This window comes from Rhinatrema bivittatum, chromosome 9, assembly GCF_901001135.1.
Source record: "Rhinatrema bivittatum chromosome 9, aRhiBiv1.1, whole genome shotgun sequence".
NCBI classification, from domain to species: domain Eukaryota; kingdom Metazoa; phylum Chordata; class Amphibia; order Gymnophiona; family Rhinatrematidae; genus Rhinatrema; species Rhinatrema bivittatum.
The window spans coordinates 227677224-227696498 of NC_042623.1; the positions used below are offsets into that span (position 1 = coordinate 227677224).

General features: G+C 45.8%; 1 protein-coding gene across 1 annotated transcript in view; it reads right to left on the reverse strand.

Moving 5' to 3' along the window:
* LOC115099257 (probable cation-transporting ATPase 13A4) overlaps positions 1-19275 on the reverse strand; it is a 257489-nt gene that overhangs the window by 84663 nt on the left and 153551 nt on the right. The window contains exon 20 of the mRNA XM_029616766.1: positions 6460-6582. Within this exon, the coding sequence (XP_029472626.1) occupies positions 6460-6582 (123 nt within the window). The remainder of the gene's footprint in view (positions 1-6459; positions 6583-19275) is intronic.

Sequence of the window (19275 nt, forward strand, 5' to 3'; positions counted from 1 at the left end):
CGTTTTTCCTTACCCCTTATTCAGTAAGGGGAGGAAAACGCGCATCCAACCCGCGGCAACTAATAGGGCCCTCAACATGCAAATGCATGTTGATGGCCCTATTAGGTATGTGCGCGGGATACAGAAAGTAAAATGTGCAGCCAAGCCGCACATTTTACTTTCAGAAATTAGCGCCGACCCAAAGGTAGGCACTAATTTCTTCCAGCACCAGGAAAGTGCACAGAAAAGCAGTAAAAACTGCTTTTCTGTGCACCCTCCGACTTAATATCATGGCGATATTAAGTCGGAGGTCCCGAAGAGTAAAAAAAGTAAAAAAATAAAAAAATAAATAAAAATTTGAATTCGGCCCGCGGTTGTCGGGCCGAAAACCGGACGCTCAATTTTGCCGGTGTCCGGTTTCCGAGCCTGTGGCTGTCAGCGGGCTCGAGAACTGACGCCAGCAAAATTGAGCGTCGGCTGTCAAACCCGCTGACAGCCGCCGCTCCGGGCTAAAAGGAGGCGCTATGGACGCGCTAGTGTCCCTAGCGCCTCTTTTTGCCCGATTCAACCGCACCACCTCATTTGCATACTGTATCGCGAGCGCCGGGAGAGTGGGCGTTCGTCCGCTGTCCCGCGTTTTTACTGAATCGGCCTGTAAATACAGTTTCTTGAGAATTGTGAATGACTCATGAGTAGAGGAAGAATATTCTTCTATTCTTTTGTGAATATCTTAAAATATAAAACCACCAGCAACAGAAAAACAGGTCTCCAGTCAGACATGGTTTGATGGCAACTCTGAATGATTTGAACAAAGGGTAAGTAGCAACTCCTTCCTATAAAATAGAAATTATACAGTTTTACAACAGTGTGTCTTTCAAAAGAATATTCTCTCTGAACTTGTATTTAAAATTGAATTGAATTTTAAGCTATTGAAATTGCTGTTTTTGTTTGTTTTGTTTTTTTTGTGAGGTGAGAATTTAGAGAAAATGTTAATTTGGATTTACAGAGGATGGGGAGATATGCTACCACTAAATGGACTCTGTGCTGGGCCTGAAGTACAAAACATTCCCATCACATCAAGATATTGTTGAAGTCTTGTTAAACATACTCACCTAAATCCCCTTAAAGCAGGAGAATAAGTAAAGACTTCGACATTCCTATTTATTTATTTATTTATTTTTTATTTATTTAAAATATATACCGTTTTACCAATACAAGATTGACCAAAGCGGTTTACAATGATAGTAACAAAAAAATTCAAATAAGATAAAAATAATAAAACAAATAATAAAACAGTTAGAATAAAAATACAATCTACTTCATGATCAATATAAATAAAAATTTTTAAAAATTATAACAAGAGAAACACATTTGAATAATTTACTATTATCTATATAAATAAAAATGTTAAATAGTTTGGACAAAATCGCTAATCTCAGAAACCACTGAACCGATTGCTTTCAAATTCTCCATTGCGGGCCCTACCCTCTGGAACCCTCTGGAACCTACCCTCTGGAACCCTCTGGAACTCCCTACCCATCAATCTCCGCTTAGAACCGTCCCTGAGCCATTTCAAAAAAGGAATCAAGACATGGCTCTTTAAACAAGCATACCCTAATTCCACCCAATCCTAACAGATTTTTCCTTGATTCACCTCAATCCCACCCTACCCTATATCCTCTTACCTTATCCTCATCAACCCTCCCCACCCCCCCTACCCCCTTCCCCCCCTCACCCCCCCACCCCGCAACCTTCCCTGTATATCAAGTGCACATGCCATGTTGCACTGTAAATAAGTTCCATATGCTAAATGTATCAAATGCACATGCCATGTAACATTGTATATTAGTTCATTTGCATATCTAATCCTAATCGAATGCAAATAGTTGTATCGCTGCTTTTTAACTATACTCTCTTATACTTGTATATTCACCCAGTTACCCCCTCCCCTGTTCATTGTAATTTCCTTTCCTTCTCAGTTTTTTGTAAACCGACATGATGTGTCCTACGAATGCCGGTATAAAAAAGTTTTTAAATAAATAAATAAATAAATAAATTTGGACACAACCTTCATTTCGCATACAGGAAGGTTCTTCTGTACTTACATTACAGATATGTCACACCTGTGACATGTAAAATAGGTTTAAGTGTTTCCAGAAAACAGCGACATCTGCTGGACGTAAGCACCATCTGTTACACCTTACACTAACACACGCTACACTAATCATTTCGCCAGTCCAGGTCCATGTTTCACTTCCATTTTAACACATTTGTGCACTTTTTTCGCCGGAAGATAACTATTTCCTTTACAGATAAAATACACCCACCACCCTCCTCACACCCCTCACACACATGCCAAATTGATTTACTTCCCACAGCCTCCCAACACACCCTCCACACACATGCCAAATGTATTTACTTCTCAGGCCCTCACAACACACACAAAACCTGACAGAAGTCTGGGAGGCTCCAGTGGGGGGCCAGGACCGGTCCGGGACACATCTCCTGCACTACGGCCATCGGCTGCCAGCAATCAACATGGCGCCGACGGCCCTTTCCCTTACTATGCCACTCCGGGACACCAATGGTGGCAGTAGCCCATGTGACATAGTAAGGGCGAGGGCCCCTCGGCGCCATTTTCAGGACTGGCAGCCGGCGGAACTTTGCCCTTACTATGTCAGAGGTCCTACCACTGCCATTTCTCCACCCCACTGACACAGTAAGGGCAAAGGGCCGTCGGAACCTGTTTCAGTGCTCGCAGCCGATGCACCAACGCCAATACATCGCTCCCGGACTGCTCCTGAATGCCCGCTCCACCGACTGACATTTTTATCAGGTCTCAGGGGGTCTGGAGGGTGAGGGGTGGTAATGAATTTATTGCGAACATCTTGGGGAGGGGTCATGAGGGGGGGCAGGTTTCATTTATTCAGCAACTCTGGGGGGGGCAGGGGGGGCTACTGTTTTTTGCGGGGCTGGGGAGGGGGGGCAGGAGAGTGTGGGGTGGTTAGTTTAAGAGAACTTTTCTCATAGGGTTGTTTTTGGGGGGGAAGGGGGAGGTTCACACACAAATACATACACTAAACTTGCACGATCTCGGGAACGTACCAAAATAGCCCTCCCCAGACCACAAAACAAATTTGGAAGTGCAAATTTGGTTAGGCACTCCCCTATTTGGCTGTATAACGCGCACAGACGCCCAGGGACAGACCACATGTAGCACCAACAATTTTAATTTCCCAGGTCTTGGGAGGGGGCAGGAGGGTGGGGGGTTATTATTTGATTTAAAGGGTTGGGATTGGGGGGTTTTTTGGGGGGGGTGGGGAGTTCCCACAGAAATAGAAAGACAAAGGTTTTCTGATCTGAAGGGTAGGCAGTAGGCAGGGGGAGGTGACAGTGAGGGGAGGGAGAATGAGGGGGGAGGTGAGTGTCAGGGGAGGGAGAATGAGGGGAGAGGTGAGTGTGAGGGGAGAGAGTTGGAGTGGGGACAGGGGAGGGAAGGGGGGGTGAGTGACCAAGGGGGAGGAGGATGAGTGACTGAGGTAAATGAGCAAGGGGAAGGGGGAGGGAGGGTAAAGAACCTGACTCTGCCACTGCAACGCGTGGCCGGGTACCGTTAGTTTTAAATAAAAGTATAGAAAGAAAAGAAGAATTACACAAACATAAATATCCAGATGGTAGTCTCCTGATATTAATTGAGGTTTAAGTATCCATAAATGAAGCTGGGCTAGTGACTACTGAGTGGGATCGATCTTCCCGAATGCTTCTGTAAATAAATAGGTTTTTAGTGCTTTCTTAAATTCATTTCTGCTTGAAATTTGTCTTAGGGGGTCAGGCAATTAATTCCACAGAATGGGGCCAGCCTCTGAAAAGGCTCTATTGAATCCAGCACTAAAGTTAATGCTTTGGACCACACTGGTGGAACGGTTCAATCAGGTTTGATGTGTGTAGCATAAATACTGAATTCATTTGGAACATCCTAATTTGCCCACTTACCCACTCAGTCACCCACCTACTCTTTTCCTACATGCCCATACCCCCCCACACACCTCCCAGAAAACATACCTATTCACACCACCACCCCTATCCCCTCATACACGCCCTTTCACAACACCAAGCCACCTCACACACATAACACCAAGCCCCAGTCCCTCTCACATAAACACACCATCACCACCTCGTCTCACAGCTCTCTCACAGACACACACACACTCCTCACACTACTATCACCACACCCCCCCTACACATGCCCTTATAACCCCTCAATTCTATGTATTTAATTCTATGTATTTGCACACATAAGAGAGAGGAGAGTGAGGAGGAGATTGTTCCCACACACACTGCCACCACTCACCCCTGATACATACACCCTCCACTTGTCACCACCACTACAACCTCAGAATACATACCACCTTTCCACATACCACCTACACACAGATACACACATACTCACAGAAGGGGAAGAAGAGGGGAGAAATCGGAGAGTGTAAGAGAGAAACAGTGCACACATACATCACACATACTTCTGACACATCCTCCACATCACTCACACTGACCCCACAATACATACACCCCCCTGCTATTGCCCTCCTTGCCATACAAACACATGAGGGGAGGATAAGGATGGGGAAGATGGGGCAGTCCCGCCTCCAAACACACACACACATTCCATCCAAACTCATCCCTCCAACACACCTCCTGACATCACTCACACATTCACCCCACAACACATTCACATATCCTACTCTCACACCCACACCATCTTCACAGCTGGGAAAGAGATAGGTCAGGGGAGAAAGAGTACATAACTAACTAACTAACTAACTAACACACACACACATATATATATCACCAACATATACAGCACCTCCTCCCACCCTCATAGCTCCTGCAAGCCTTCTTACCCATACCCTTCTATGCCTTCCCCACTGAGCTCCACACACATGGACACCCCCATTCCTCCACCGCAACAGAGCAATTATAAGATATCTTCTACAGCGCTTATATCCATATCATGGAATCAGAAACATGCTCTTTGAAGTTGGCATGCAATTCTCATCTTCTCTTTTTTAGGGGTTTCCCTTAATGTCCACACACACTCAAGGGAAAAAAAAGGAGAGGCAGGGTCAAATATTCTACAGCTCTCTCCTGCCCTTCCTTTCATTACATCACCCAAGTCAGTCACCTCACCCAGCCATTCCTTGCATTTACCACTTAGGCAAGAACACAGAGTCCAGAGCAGAGAGGCCACCAGCACGGTTGGTGAGCAGGGGGCAGCCCCTAATATTTAGAAATATAGGCTAAATGTAAGATGAAGATTGCACACTGTGAGTGGCTGTAAAGTGAAAAAAATGTGTTTCTGACTAATTTAATCAGCTGCCATCTTGCAGGCTGGGAGCATGGACAACAACCAGAAAATTTACATCGGTGGAGAAGCCTAGTTGTTAGAGCAGCAAGCCACAAACCAGGCTAGCCAAGGTTCAAATTCTGCTGACAATCCTTGACCAGAAGAAATCCCTGCAAATTCCGCATGATGGCAGCTGCAGGTCTGCCATGTCTTAAATGTAAAATTTAAATTATCCAAGAAACCCAAAGTTTGGGTCATATCAGTAACTGTAGTATAGTATTAGTAGGGTAATTATACAATTAAGTATTTCCAGATGCTAATTATCTAGCTATTCTTTTATGTATTCAGATATTGGAAGTGGGTGGGCTCTCCAGGTTGGGATAGCACTACAAGATCTTTTTTGGATGACAGTCCCATTTTTGGCCGCTATGACTGGGAGGTGTGAAGGCAAGAAAGCAAGCATTTTTCAATAGGAAATGAAATTCTAGAACAAATGGTTATGATTTGAGGCTCAAAGAAGTTTGACTCAGGACTAATGTAAGGAAATATTCCTTCACAGAAAGTGGTGGATGCACGAAACAATGGTGGTGGTGGTAGCAAAGAAAGTCCAGGATAAGCACAGAGTCCTTAGTTGAGAGGAAATGGAGATCAAGTGGGTCAACAATATTGCAACAGGAAAGGAAATTGGGAAGTGTGGTCTTTATCTGTCAACATATTCTATGTTTCTATATAACATCAGGCAATGACAACCATAAAGATGGATAAAACCCTCTCAATGAATCCACTGCATTAGAAAGAAGCCAAGAAGAATCAGAGTCATCCAATGAAAGTGTAAGAAAGCCCATTATAATACCCACACATTTCTCATAAAGGGAAGCTGAGAAAAGGGGAACTTGTATTTAATAATTTTCAGTCTGATATACTATGCACAAATGCTATGAGGAGGAACACTTGGCTGGAGAGAAATTGCTTCTGGAATACAATGGGTATTGGTGATGGATCTGTGAATATAAACAGTAGGAAACTTTCAGATTTGAGGGTCTTAAGATCTAAAGTGCAAGAAGACTAGGATAATGTGTTAGTGAGCTACAAAGAGAAAGAAAATAAAGAAAAGCAACCTGGTTTCTCAAACTTACTTTAGGGAGCAAGTTGCTGAAATGCTGCACTATAACATGATAGGATTGTCCATTCATGGCAAAATGATACTCATCCTTCCCTTTCTCAGGACTGGAAATGTCTTCTACTGTAATGCTTGTGTCCTGCAAAACAAATCAAAATTATTTTAAAAATTGCCATGCAATTTTCAGATCACATCTGCAGTAGGTGAAGTATGGGATGGAAGAAAGTAGAAAGCTGAGAAGGCTCAGGGCCTGATTTTCAAAATGCTTTAGCTGCTTAAAACTCTCTGTTATTGGTGTAAATCATGCTTTGAAAATAAAGCGGGAGGGTTCTGCAGATAGTTTCGTGTGAAACCCCATTTCGCACATACTTTTACCAGCTCTGACGAGAGGCAGAGGAAAGGATTTACATGCACATTTTTATTTTCAAAAGAATGTGTGCAAATGTATATACAGAAAGTCACTCTTGCTCCAAACGTGGCGCACCTTTCTGCATGTGCATCTGCACGAGTACTGAGAAAACCCGTTTTTGTTTTTTTTCCAGTGTAATGTTTATTCATTATTTCCAAATATATAAACAAAGTACAATAATATTCTAGTGCTCAAAACAATTGCACGTGAGCATATGCATCATCTGAGAAATACTGTACAGCTATATGAAATGTATTATATATTATATGTAACATGTAACATATCGTATGCAATCAAACGTCCGCAAAATGAAGATATAAGAATGAGAATGAATAAAGTAAAAAACTAGAAAAATAGTGGTCAAACGTGTCAGTCTGTTCATTGGGTTACAGCAACGCTGAAGGTGCATTAGAAGCAGAAGTCTCCAAGGCTGCAGGAAGCATCCCGTCTCTCCATGAAAGTTATGGTGACCATGTCCGGCGGAATTTGGGAAGATGACGATGTTTTTGGGCAGTTATCTTGTACATCACACACATTACGCCCAGTTTCCGTAACAGAGTCTTTTGTGGGCACCAAAGGCTGTTTCCAGGTGGCTGCCAGAAAGCATCGTGCCCCAAGCAGAACTGATTGATCAATACACTTTCAAATCTGGAACCATCAACGGGAACATTCAAGAGACCCTGGGCTGGGGTTAACTCCACCTGTCTTTGTAAAGTGCATTGTATGATGTCATGCACATCAGACCACAGCCTCCTTACTTTAGGGCATTCCCACCACATATGGAGGTAAGATCCAATTTGTCCACAACCTTTCCAACACAAAGCATCACTGCACAGTTTGGCTTTATACAACCTGTTTGGTGTGAGGTGCCAGCGAAATAAGATTTTATAACCATTTTCAGTAAGAGAGGAAGAAACAGAGCACCTCTTAGTGTGGAGAAATATTTGATCCCATTCCGCATCAGAAAGAGAAATACCCAATTCTCCCTCCCATTTGTGTGTGTATTTTGGCCTGCCCATTAAAGAATCCTGCAACATATAAATTTTAGATAAACCACCCTTCATGCGATCTGTGTGGTCACACTATCCCTCAAATTGAGACTTTCCTTTAATTAGTTCTCCCTGGATATCCTCACGTTGCAAGTAGGAGAAAACGACAGATGGGGATAACCGATATAGTTCCTGAATTCGATCAAATGTCATTATGCCATCTTTATCCCTGATCTGACCCAGAATTATCACTCCCTTACGCTTCCATTTGCAGAATAACAAGGAATCCCACCCCGGGGAGAATTTAGTGTTTTGGAATAAATACGTGTTAGAGAAATATTTTCTCGTGCCCACTAGGAGAAATTTCCACAGATCCCAGGTCTGTAGTGTGATTTTGAGGGGGGGAGGAATTGCTCCTTCTATCTTCCATGTCCCCTTGGGTTGCCAGGTGAGGGCTTTAAGAGGGAAAGATCCCAAGATAACTTGTACTATGGCCACCCATCTCTGAGTTTCTCCTCGCATATGCCATGAAAGGACGGTAGCGAGCTGAGCTGCTGCATAGTACCACTGGAGTTTAGGTACCCCCAACCCTCCTCGGAGCTTGTGTCTATAAAGTATAGCTTGCGCTACCCTAAGGGGTCTCCTCTTCCATATAAACGCGAACAGGCATTTTTGCCATGTTTTCATGGCAAAAACGGTGGGGATATGGATTGGTAGTGATTGGAACAGGGGATTGGTAGTGACTGGAATAGGGGATATGGATTGGTAATGATTGGAACAGGTAATTAAATTTTGGAAGTACTGTCATCTTTAGTATCGCTATTTTCCCAGTCCAAGAAATAGGCAAAGATGTCCAGTTTTCTAGGTCTCGGAAGACCTTGGCCATGAGAGGGATGTAATTGGGTTTAAATAAGTCATCTAATTTAGTGCCTAGTATAATTCCCAAATATTTTATTTTTGACCCTGCCCATTTCAGGGGGAATTGTTGAAGTTGTGTAGCTTATGCTGTGGGGAAGGAGATATTTAATACCTCTGACTTGTCAAGGTTTAGACGAAAACCAGACACCAAACTAAATTCCAGCAATTTATCTACGACTCCTGGTAAAGATTGTTGAGGGTTGGTTAATGTGAACAGCACGTCATCTGCAAAGAGAGATAGCTTATAGTCCTCTGTCCCCACCTGGATACCCGTGATGGACCGTTCCCCACGAATCTTCGTGGTAAGTGGCTCCAGAAACAACGCAAATAGCGGGGGGGGGGGGGGGGGGGGGGGACGACAAGGGGCATCCCTGCCTTGTTCCTCTAGAAATTGGAAATGACTTCGAATAGGCCCCATTTACCTTCACTCTAGCCCTCGGGTTTTCATAGAGTTTAAGCAACCAATTTAAGAATCTGGGACCAAAGTTCATCTTTTCCAGGGTTTTAAACAGGAATTGCCAATGGATCATATCAAACGCTTTTTCAGCGTCTACAGCTAACAATAAGGCCGAGATGTAGTTTGCCTTGTCTCCCATAAAAGGCCTATTATTTTCCAAACATTATCTGCCGCTTTCCGTCCTGGAATAAAGTCGGCCTGATCCGGGTGTGTCAGTTTAGTCATCACTCTATTGAGGCGTGTTGCTAAAATCTTGGCCAGGAGCTTTAAATCTATATTAATTAGTAATATGGGTCGATAAGACCTGCACTGCAAGGGATCTCTCCCTGGTTTCGCCAGTATTGTGATACCTGTGACATTATCTTCAGCAGGTAGAGTATCCCCTTCCCGAAGAGCATTAAAGGCCTCCAGCAAGTAAGGTGATAGGTGGTCCGTAAATTTTTTGTAAAACATGCCCGTATACCCGAGTCCCGTGCTTTAACAACTTTGAAAGCTTTGATAGCTTGGTGGAGCTCAGTGGGTGTTATAAGGCCCTCAAAATATTGTTTTTCCGTTTCTGTTAGCGTGGGTAATGTGATGTTATCTAGATAAGCCTTGATATTCACCAAAGATATGTTGGAGTCTGCAGGATACAGCTTACCATAGAACTGTTGGAATCTTTGCTGTATCGTCTCTGCAGAGTCCAACACGGAACCATCTGCCGCTTTGATCCTACTTATTTGATTTTGTGCTAGCTGTTTCTTCAATTTGCGTGCTAATAGCCTACCCAATTTATTTCCCCATTCAAAATATTCTTGACGCACCAATGTCACTCGCTTGTAGTGCCTTTAATGCACTGCGAGCGCTCTGGAGCTGAGTATAGACTCTAGGAGACAGGGATGCTTTGTGCTGCTTCTCCAAAGCAGAAATCTCGGAGAGTAACACATTGGCTTTCGCCTGGGTTGTCTTTGGTAGGAAGCTTGGGATATGAGTTTACCCCGGAGAACTACTTTTAAACATTCCCATAGTAGGGGTTTCGGATGTGAATTTGTTCCATTAAATTGTTGAAACTCATCTATCTCTGAATGCAATTTCTGGCAAAATGCGTCATCCTCCAATGTTTAGTTTCCAATACTTTAACCCCAATGTTTAGTTTCCAATACTTTAACCCCATCTGTAATCTGCGTGTCTATATAGACAGCCAGGTCGGGCCGTGGTCTGACCACGTAATGGGACCAATCCCCGAATCTCTGATATGAAGGCTGAGCAATTTATCTACCAGAAAATAATCGATGCGGGAGTAAGAGGGGTGAGGGTGTGAATAGAAGGTATAATCCCGAGTTGTGGCATGCCTACTGCGCCATATATCCAATACATCTCTGTCCCTGATAAATTTTTAAGGCATTTGCGTCCCTTGGAAGTCCCTAGTCCTCCCCTCGACGAATTATCCAAACGTGGTTGGATGGTGAGATTAAAATCATCCGCAATAAGCAGATGGCCCTCCTCCACTGTGTTCAATACATTGTCTAATCTATCCAAGAAATCTTGTTGGGCACTATTAGGAGCATATACATTTAGTATAGTATAGATTTCTTTATATCTATTTGTATCAGTAGGTAACGCCCCATGGGATCTGCTACGTTTTTGAGTACTGTACCCTGAAAATCCTTGTGTAAAAGTATGCTAACTCCTTTATATTTTCCCTCCTTGGAAGCCGCTGCGAGGAACTGTCTTGAGTAGAGCGGCCACTGAAGTAAACGTTCCTATCGTTTCTTCAAATGCGTTTCCTGAATAAGTATAATATCTGTCTTTGAGTGTTGAGCCTCATTTCTAAAAAACTGCTGTTTTTGCGGACTGTTTAGGCCCTTCACATTTAAAGACCATAATTTAATAGGCATCATGTTATCGATCCAGTCACTTCCCAGTCTACACCCCAGAATGGGGATCCATTCCACCTCAATTTGGGGCCCGCACCCCAATGTTCTTCATCCACTATATAAAGAGCACCCATGCCATTACTCATTCCAATCCCTGAGCTATATAGGAAATTTACTCTTGACATTATCCTGCATGCGTACATTGTATGATAAATTTTCCACTGAATCACTCTCCTTGCCTCCCCCCTTCCCCCTCCCTTGTATTTCTTATATGCCACACAGAGTTGAGCCTGTAGCATTTCTGTGTCAAATATGGGGGTCAGAATCAATCACGGAGCCTGCCCCCCTCCCATCCTGAGCCCACCCCGCCGCCCACCACACATAACATCAAATGTTGATCAAACCTCAGTTAAATTAGAAACCTGAAACATGACATATATTGGAACCATAAGATCAGGAATCTTGTCCAAATTCTGTAGCGTAGTAATCTTCATTCAATGTCTCCCCGATGATATCATCCTTTCCCTTTGTCCTGGTCGGATGCACTGTCCCCAGAGTTCCTTCAAAGTCTTTTTCCTCCATTGCGGACTCTCTGCCATCGAGGAGTATCCATAGGTGCTGAGGATGTTAGACCACCTGAAGTTGTTGTTTTCACGTGGTGTTCCGCTGCTTTTAAGATGGCCGCTGCTTCTTCTACATTTTTGGCTTTAGTGGTAGTGCCATCAATGGTGATTGCAATGCCAAACGGGAATAGCCAGCGATATCTAAAGTTCTCTTTTCTGAGAACTACTGTAATCTCCTTGAATTCCATCCTCTTCTTTAAGGTTAATGGTGAGAGATCCATGTAGATCTGTATTTTGTGAGACTCCCATTCCCACACAGATTGCTTTCTTGCAAATTGGTAGATTTTTTCTTTTATGGGATATCTCGTGAAACACACTATGACATCCCTGGGTTTACCGTTGATCCGGGGGCCCAAAGATCTGTGGGCGCGTTCCAGCTCTATAGCTGGAGCAGATACTAGTTCTGTGCTATTGTCTTTTTGTTGTTGTAGGAGAAAAGTGCATAACCTCTGAATTGTTGTCCCACTATCTGCGTAAGCCTCCGTGTCCGGTATGCCTCTGAACCTCAAATTATTACGCCTGCTTCTGTTTTCTAAGTCTTCCAGTTTGGCAAGCAGGTCTTCTGAAATATGTGTGACATGTTTTACTGATTTTTGTAGGCTTTCTAGCTTTTCTGATAGCACATCTAAGCGCATGTCACAGTCATCCACCCTTCTCCCAATATCAGCCATAACTTGTTTTAATTGCTCCATAGATGATAAAAGTTCCTTTTTATTGTCTTTCATTTCTTTTCTGAGGTCCCCGAACCATCTGTGAAATTCGTCTCGCATTGGAAGATCGGGTACCGGTACCGCCGCTCCCCCCATTTCACGCTCTCCCTCGGGTACTGCTCACTCGAGTCCGAGGCTTCAGGCATGCCAGCAGGCCCGTCTTCCATTCTGGTGAGTTTAGAGAAAGCGAGCTGCTTAAAATCTGGTCCTTTCTTTCGCTGGGCCATCTTGGATGGTTCCGCTTGCGATATCGGGAGGTTTGATGTCTTTATTTTTAATCGTGGTCTTGGTGGGTGCTGGGCTCGGGCTGAGCGGGAACTCTAGGTCACGCGGCCATCTTGCTCCGTGGCGAGAGCGCCCCTCCCCCCCCAAAACCTGTTTTGAAAATTCAGGCTACAGTTTAGCCCTACATGGGCTGTTAGAAAATTACCCTCCAAAATATTAATAGACAAATATAATTCCATGCCAACAGGACAATAATAAGGCACAGGTGGCTAACTCCAGTCAGAAGCCACAAATAGGCCTGATTTTCAGGATATCCACAATGAATATGCATGAGATAGATTTTCCACTGCATATAAATATATCTCATGCATATTCATTATGGATATCCTGAAAATTAAGGCCTGTTTGTGCTCTTTAGGACCAGAGTTGGCCACCCCTGTACTAAGGGGTCTATGATCTAAATGCATTAATGCTCGAGCAAGCATTAACTTGCTTTATTGCACTATTACGTAGTTTAACGCTTGAGTTACTTATCAGATTTTAGTGCATTAGCCCACTTTAATGAAGACAAACTGCAAATGAACACAAAGGAACTCATTAATATTAGAATGGGTTAACGCAATGCAATTTGCAGTAATGATGCTCTTGCCCCTACCCCCCTGGCTAATGCTAAAACTTATCTGCACCTCTGCTCTCATTTGGTTTCCTCCTGATTTCTGCTTCCTCAGTCCTGAATATTCATTTCCATTAGCAGTGGGACCTGTTGTGAATCTGCCCGCACCCGCGAACAGATTCCCTACCTTTCTCGCTTCCCCGAAGAGGCAGGACGCTGCTGACTCTGTTCACTGCGGCCCAGAGGCCGTGGCCGTCTCCATCCCTGTGTGGCAGGGCTGACGCCACCGCTTCCGCTCCTCCTTCGTGGCAGGGAGCCGCTCCCGGGGTCCTTGCTGTGCAGGGAGGCTGCCTCTCCCTGCCTTCTTCATGGCCTAGTTCTGCCGAGACCTGCGGCCTGGCGGCTGCACCTACCAGCGCTCTTGCGGCAAGGAGCCGCCACCCTGGATCCTCTTTGAGCGGCAGGGAATAGCCTGCTGCCGCTCCGACGTCATCGTGCGGCCTGGAGGCCACCCCGAAGCCCGCCTGCTGCATCCTTGCCTTACGCAGGTGAACACCGCTGTCCAGGGTCCTGCTCTCTGCTCCAGGCTTTCTCTTAGGCGCCGGCACGCGTCTCTTCACACCATTTAAAGGGCCAGCAGCAGGAAGCGTGGCTGGCTCCACCTGATGACAGTTTCCTGCTTCTGCTCTATAAAAGGGCCTTGCTTCAGTTCTTCCATGCCTTCGGATTGGGTTCCACAGTCGTCTGTGTCTTCTGACCGGTCCAGGTCCTCTGTGTCTCCTTCTGCTTTGACGGCTTCGTCTCCATGTTACCGTTGTCTTTCATCCAGGTCTTCAGTCATCTCCATGTTCCAGATGTTCTTTGTCCAGATGTCTTCGTGTCCCCGGTGCCTGATGTTTTGGTCTTCTGTTGTCTTGATGTTCCTGATGTCTTTGCCTTCGTCTCTGCCTCCATGCCTTGGTTCCCTGATGTCCACCTTCCTGGCGTACCGCTGTCGTGGTCCGTGTCCAGTCCCACAGGTGGGCTGTGTAGGGTGCCTCACAGTACAAGGCCATCCTCATCTCCGCAGCGCAACCCTATGGAAGACCTCCTGCTTCAGTCTGTTGTTTTAATCCTTGAGAATCGAATCCTGCTTCAGAGTTGTCCCGGTCTTCAGAGCCCATTGCAACCTGCGTTAGTCCATGTCAAGTCTCTGTTTGAACTTGCCCTGAGTCCGGCGTGGTCTGCGAGCAGTCCCGCGGGGGGCTGTGTAGGGCGCTTCCCAGTGCAGGCCTCTTCAGTTGCTTTGTCATGTTCCGGTATCAGCTTCCACTATTCCTCCTGGAGTACTGCCTCGAGTCCAGCGTGGCCGCGACCAGTCCCGCGGATGGACTGTGTAGGGCGCGCTGCGTCGCAGTCTCACACCAGCTCTTGATCCTGCTTCAGCCCTCATCTACAGTGTCTCACTTCAGTCCTTGTTCATGATGTCTTTGCTCCAGCCCTCATCTGTGGTGTCTTGCTTCAGTCCTCCTCCCTGATGTTTTACTCCAGCCTTCGTCTACAGTGTCTTTGCCTCAGTCCTTGTTTACAGTGTCTTCGCTTCAGTCCTAGTCCAAAGTCTTCTGTGTTCCAAGGACTTCATCTGCCCTCGTCCTCTGTCCGGCCTGCCGCCTATTGCCGTACCCAGCGGCAGGTCCGAAAGGCCTAGGAACGGTCGGAGGACTGTTCATCAATCATCATTGCATTGTTGGTCATCTTGGGGCGTGCAGGTCCGGTTGAGGGTCAGACCTTGTACCCTAGTCCTTGCTTCAGCCTTGTCCTGCTTTCGTTACCCATGCTCGCACCAGCTCACCTCCCGCGGTGTGGCTTGGGGCTCCTCCCTGGGTCATGCCATGGCCCAAGGGCTCACATCACCAGCTTTAGAGACGACCGTGCCTCCATGCCTCGGAGTGTAACAGCTGCCAGAGGCCGTGCTTGTAACAGGACCAGCTTCCTCTGTTGTCATTACCTGAGACTTACAATCTCCAACTTAGAGAACACAAACAATGACAAACCGTTTAATGCACACTATTGTGACAGCACTGTTATGCAATTACAAACGAGCGTGCACTATATAGGACCATGAAACCTCTCAGCTAACATCTGACTTTTGCCATGTGAAGGATTAGATGGCCGATCTGTTTCCTGATTCCCAGCGTAAGTCTCTTCCCTCAGGTGTGGTAAACAGCTGGACAGTTCAGTCCATATTTTCTCCTATGCAGAAGCAATTTCAATTATGAGGGAAACCTTCAGACTGTGCGGGGAAGATGTTAAAGTCTGTGGGTACGTTTTACCTGCAGACTTTACGTCAACTTCCAAAGGGAACTTTTCCCTTTGGAAATTGACTTGGAGAAAGTACCCACACAGACTTGCACCGGCTATTTGTGTGGATACTTTTTCTAGCAGATTGTCCTGCACGAGGCTCCATGCTTTCAGCTGTTACATACCAAAAGTCTGGAACCAAGTACCACTAACCCTGCACCTGCAGACAGGCTTCCTTAAGTTCAGGAAAAAAGCTAAGGCCTTCCCCTAAGATCCACAACTTCACTCCACCTTCCTGAACTCCTGATGAGGGACCCTGTTATACACAACAGGAACGCAACTGGATCTTGAAAAGTATTCACAAATTGCTTTTCCAATGCTTGATCCCCATGCTTCATTAATTGCAAATTCTGATTTGACTATAAGCCGTTCCATAGCCTCTGTTCATTTAAATTATTACTGTAATCTGCCTTGAGACCAACTTTGTGAAAAGGTGGCATACCAAATGCTCATAAATAAATAAAAGTTGAAAGTATGCGTGCAAATCCTGGCTTCACCCCCAGAACACCGTTCCAGATGCGCTAGTACATCTGTACGCATGACCGATGCGTGCACGTAAATGTGCATGCACATGGGTGGGGTAAATTTCAAAAGCGCCAGTTATGCAGGTAAAGCACTGCTTCATGCACTTAAATGCCTTTAAGAACTGCCCTTCAGGTTTACGCAGCTCTTCTTCCACTGCTGATAGCTTTATTTTATTTATGCAACATCCGGATCCTGTTACCTGACTAGAGATTTGCTTCCCTTTCCCAGTTGGATTGAATGTCCTCGTGTGGTAGGGACTTCCGGCAAGTTTTGAGATGAACACCAAGTATCTGAACACAATTTAATTGTGTGGTCAGCTGTATTTCAGAGATTCTCCTCATCTCCTCCATCAGAGGAGATGAGGAGAATCCATCAGAGATTCTCCTCATCTCCATCAGAGATTCTTCTCATCTCCATCAGAGATTCTCCTCATCTCCTCTATCAGAGAGGGAAAAAGAGTGTCCTATATTACCAATTCAAGCTATATCAGTTTGGGAATAAGACGGGGAAAATGCTAGCCAATTTGATCAAATCTGCTAAGGTTTCACGTTCTATTCCAGCAATCCGGACCTCCAAGGGCCAAATTGTAAACAACATGCCTGACATTCTAACAACTTTTCAGGCATATTATATCTCCCTATATCAGTCTGAGGGGTGGAATCAGGACAATTGGAGCAAATTTTGTACCAAGTTTCAGCTTCCTTCAATTACGGTAGCACAACAGCGTTGGTTGAATGAACCTATCACGGTGGATGAGGTTCGAACAGCCATTCACCAAGCCAAAAAGCTTGGTGAATGTCTAAAGAGGTCAATTATTCCATCAGTTACCATGCTGCTTGTCTCCACATACCTGGTAACTCCAAGCCACGTACCATCTTGTCTTCTAACTGTATTCTCTGCAGGTCTCATGCCAAGCATTATTAGCTATATTTCTCTGCTTTCACTCTGCCTGCATTCTTCTCTTTGCTCAGAGCTAACTCATGAACCTTTTTCTTTCAAGCTTTTTATCTTGCAGTTGTCTGTCTCTCTCTCTCTCTTTACAGTTTTGGATATATTTTGTAGTGGTGTGGGGTAGGACATCCTTTTTATAGGATGATGAATGCCTTGCACTGTGACTTTATGCACTGGAAAAGGCCTGATCACCCCATTAGATTTCCCAATCTAACCTTTTCTACATCGTAAAGCTTCTCTGTGAGTACACACGCATGGATGACGACAGGAGTGAATCGGATTTTTACAGGGCAACTTTCAAAGCCATTTACCCTGGTCTATAGTGATTTAACTACATAAATTGGCCCATCACAGAGACGGAAGGAAAGGGAACCGCAGGACCCACGCGGTGAGTCAGCCACGCCCCCCCTAAGAGGCACTAGGCCTATCAGAGGGCGCCAAAAAAGGCCTTTAAATCTCGGCGCCTCCCTCCGGCGTCCCTCTTCTCGCCCCCTCTGCTCCCGGCATCGGCCGCCGCTCGTCTCCTCCTCTGCCAGGGTTCCCGAGGCCCGATTGGGGCTAGAGCCCGCTCGCAACCCCGCAAGCCGTGCAGAGGAGGCAACCGGAACAGCAACAAAAGAAAAAGCAAAAAAACAAAAACAAAAACAGAGACGGAAGGAAAGGGAACCGCAGGACCCACGCGGTGAGTCAGCCGCGCCCCCCTGAGAGGCACTAGGCCTATTAGAGGGCGCCAAAAAAGGCCTTTAAATCTCGGCGCCTCCCTCCAGCGTCGCGCGACCTAAGGGGCCTGCCCCTTAGTGCGCCCCTTTGTGAGCCTCCAGGACAGAGGCCCCATCGCCTGCCACTACTCCCCCTACAACACTCCATCCGAGCCCTCACCCAGCATTCTTCAGCTCTCCCATCTTCCTCTTCATCCATCCATCCATCATCGTCCAGCCTCGGCCAGCACTCATCCAACAATCGTTCCAGGCTCTGCAGCACCCATCCAGACATACCAGCTCTGCCAGTATCCACCAGCCTCACCTCAGCATCCACCAGCCTCACCTCAGCACTCATCCAGCATTCATCCAGCAGTCTCACAGTCTTTGCTTCTCTCGCCCAGCTCTGCCATCATCCACCAGCCTCACCTCAGCATCCACCAGCCTCACCTCAGCACTCACCCAGCATTCATCCAGCAGTCTCACAGTCTTTGCTTCACTCGCCCAGCTCTGCCAGCTTTCATCCAGCAGTCTCACAGTCTTTGCTTCTCTCGCCCAGCTCTGCCAGCTTCTGCCATCATCCACCAGCCTCACCTCAGCATCCACCAGCCTCACCTCAGCATTCACCCAACTTTCACAGCAGATAGCATCCATCAGCATTTCTTATGCCAGCATCTCCCAGAACGGCCCATTCGCAACCCTTCCAAGCACCTTACCGCTCCTGCTCAGACTCCAGACTACCACAACAGACAATAACTCATTCAATTCTCTCAGACATCTCACCACACACAAGGAATTCCAAACTCTTCCATCCAAGTACCAGCAATCATCTATAAGACTAACTCATAAACAGGAGACACAAAATCCACTATCTACAACTCATACATGCGACAACCCCCCCTTTTCCACACCATCCGAGAAGGCACCATGCAATCCTACCCCATCCCTATCATTTACCATCACCACTTGTTGTATGTCCCCAAGCCATACAACAAGATCACTCATCCCAATCATGATCTCCCCCTTCACCCAGCTATTAGGACTCACGATTTTCTCTCTAACCCTCTTCAACGCTCAGTCCCTCACAAAGAAAACCCACATCCTTAACGATTATCTGCTGGACTCCAAACCAGACGTCTGCGCCATTACGGAAACCTGGTTAAAAAGTTCTGACACCCCCTTGATAAATCAGCTACCGATACACCTCTATGACTTTTTCTCAATCCCAAGACTCAAAAAAGAGGGGGCGGTCTACTCCTAGTCACCAAAAAAGAACTCAATCTCAGCCAGCAACCAGTCAAGACCTCCTCCAAAAAACTGGAACTAGGTCTGTTCAAGTCAAAACATATTCAAATTCTCCTAGTATACGCCCCGCCAGGATTACTAGACGCTGATACCTCACCCTTTATAGAAACCATTGCTAAACACATCAACATAGATTCACCAGCTATGATTCTGGGGGACTTCAATCTGCATGTCGACGTCTCCCCACTCTCCCCCAATTGTGAAACCTTCCTC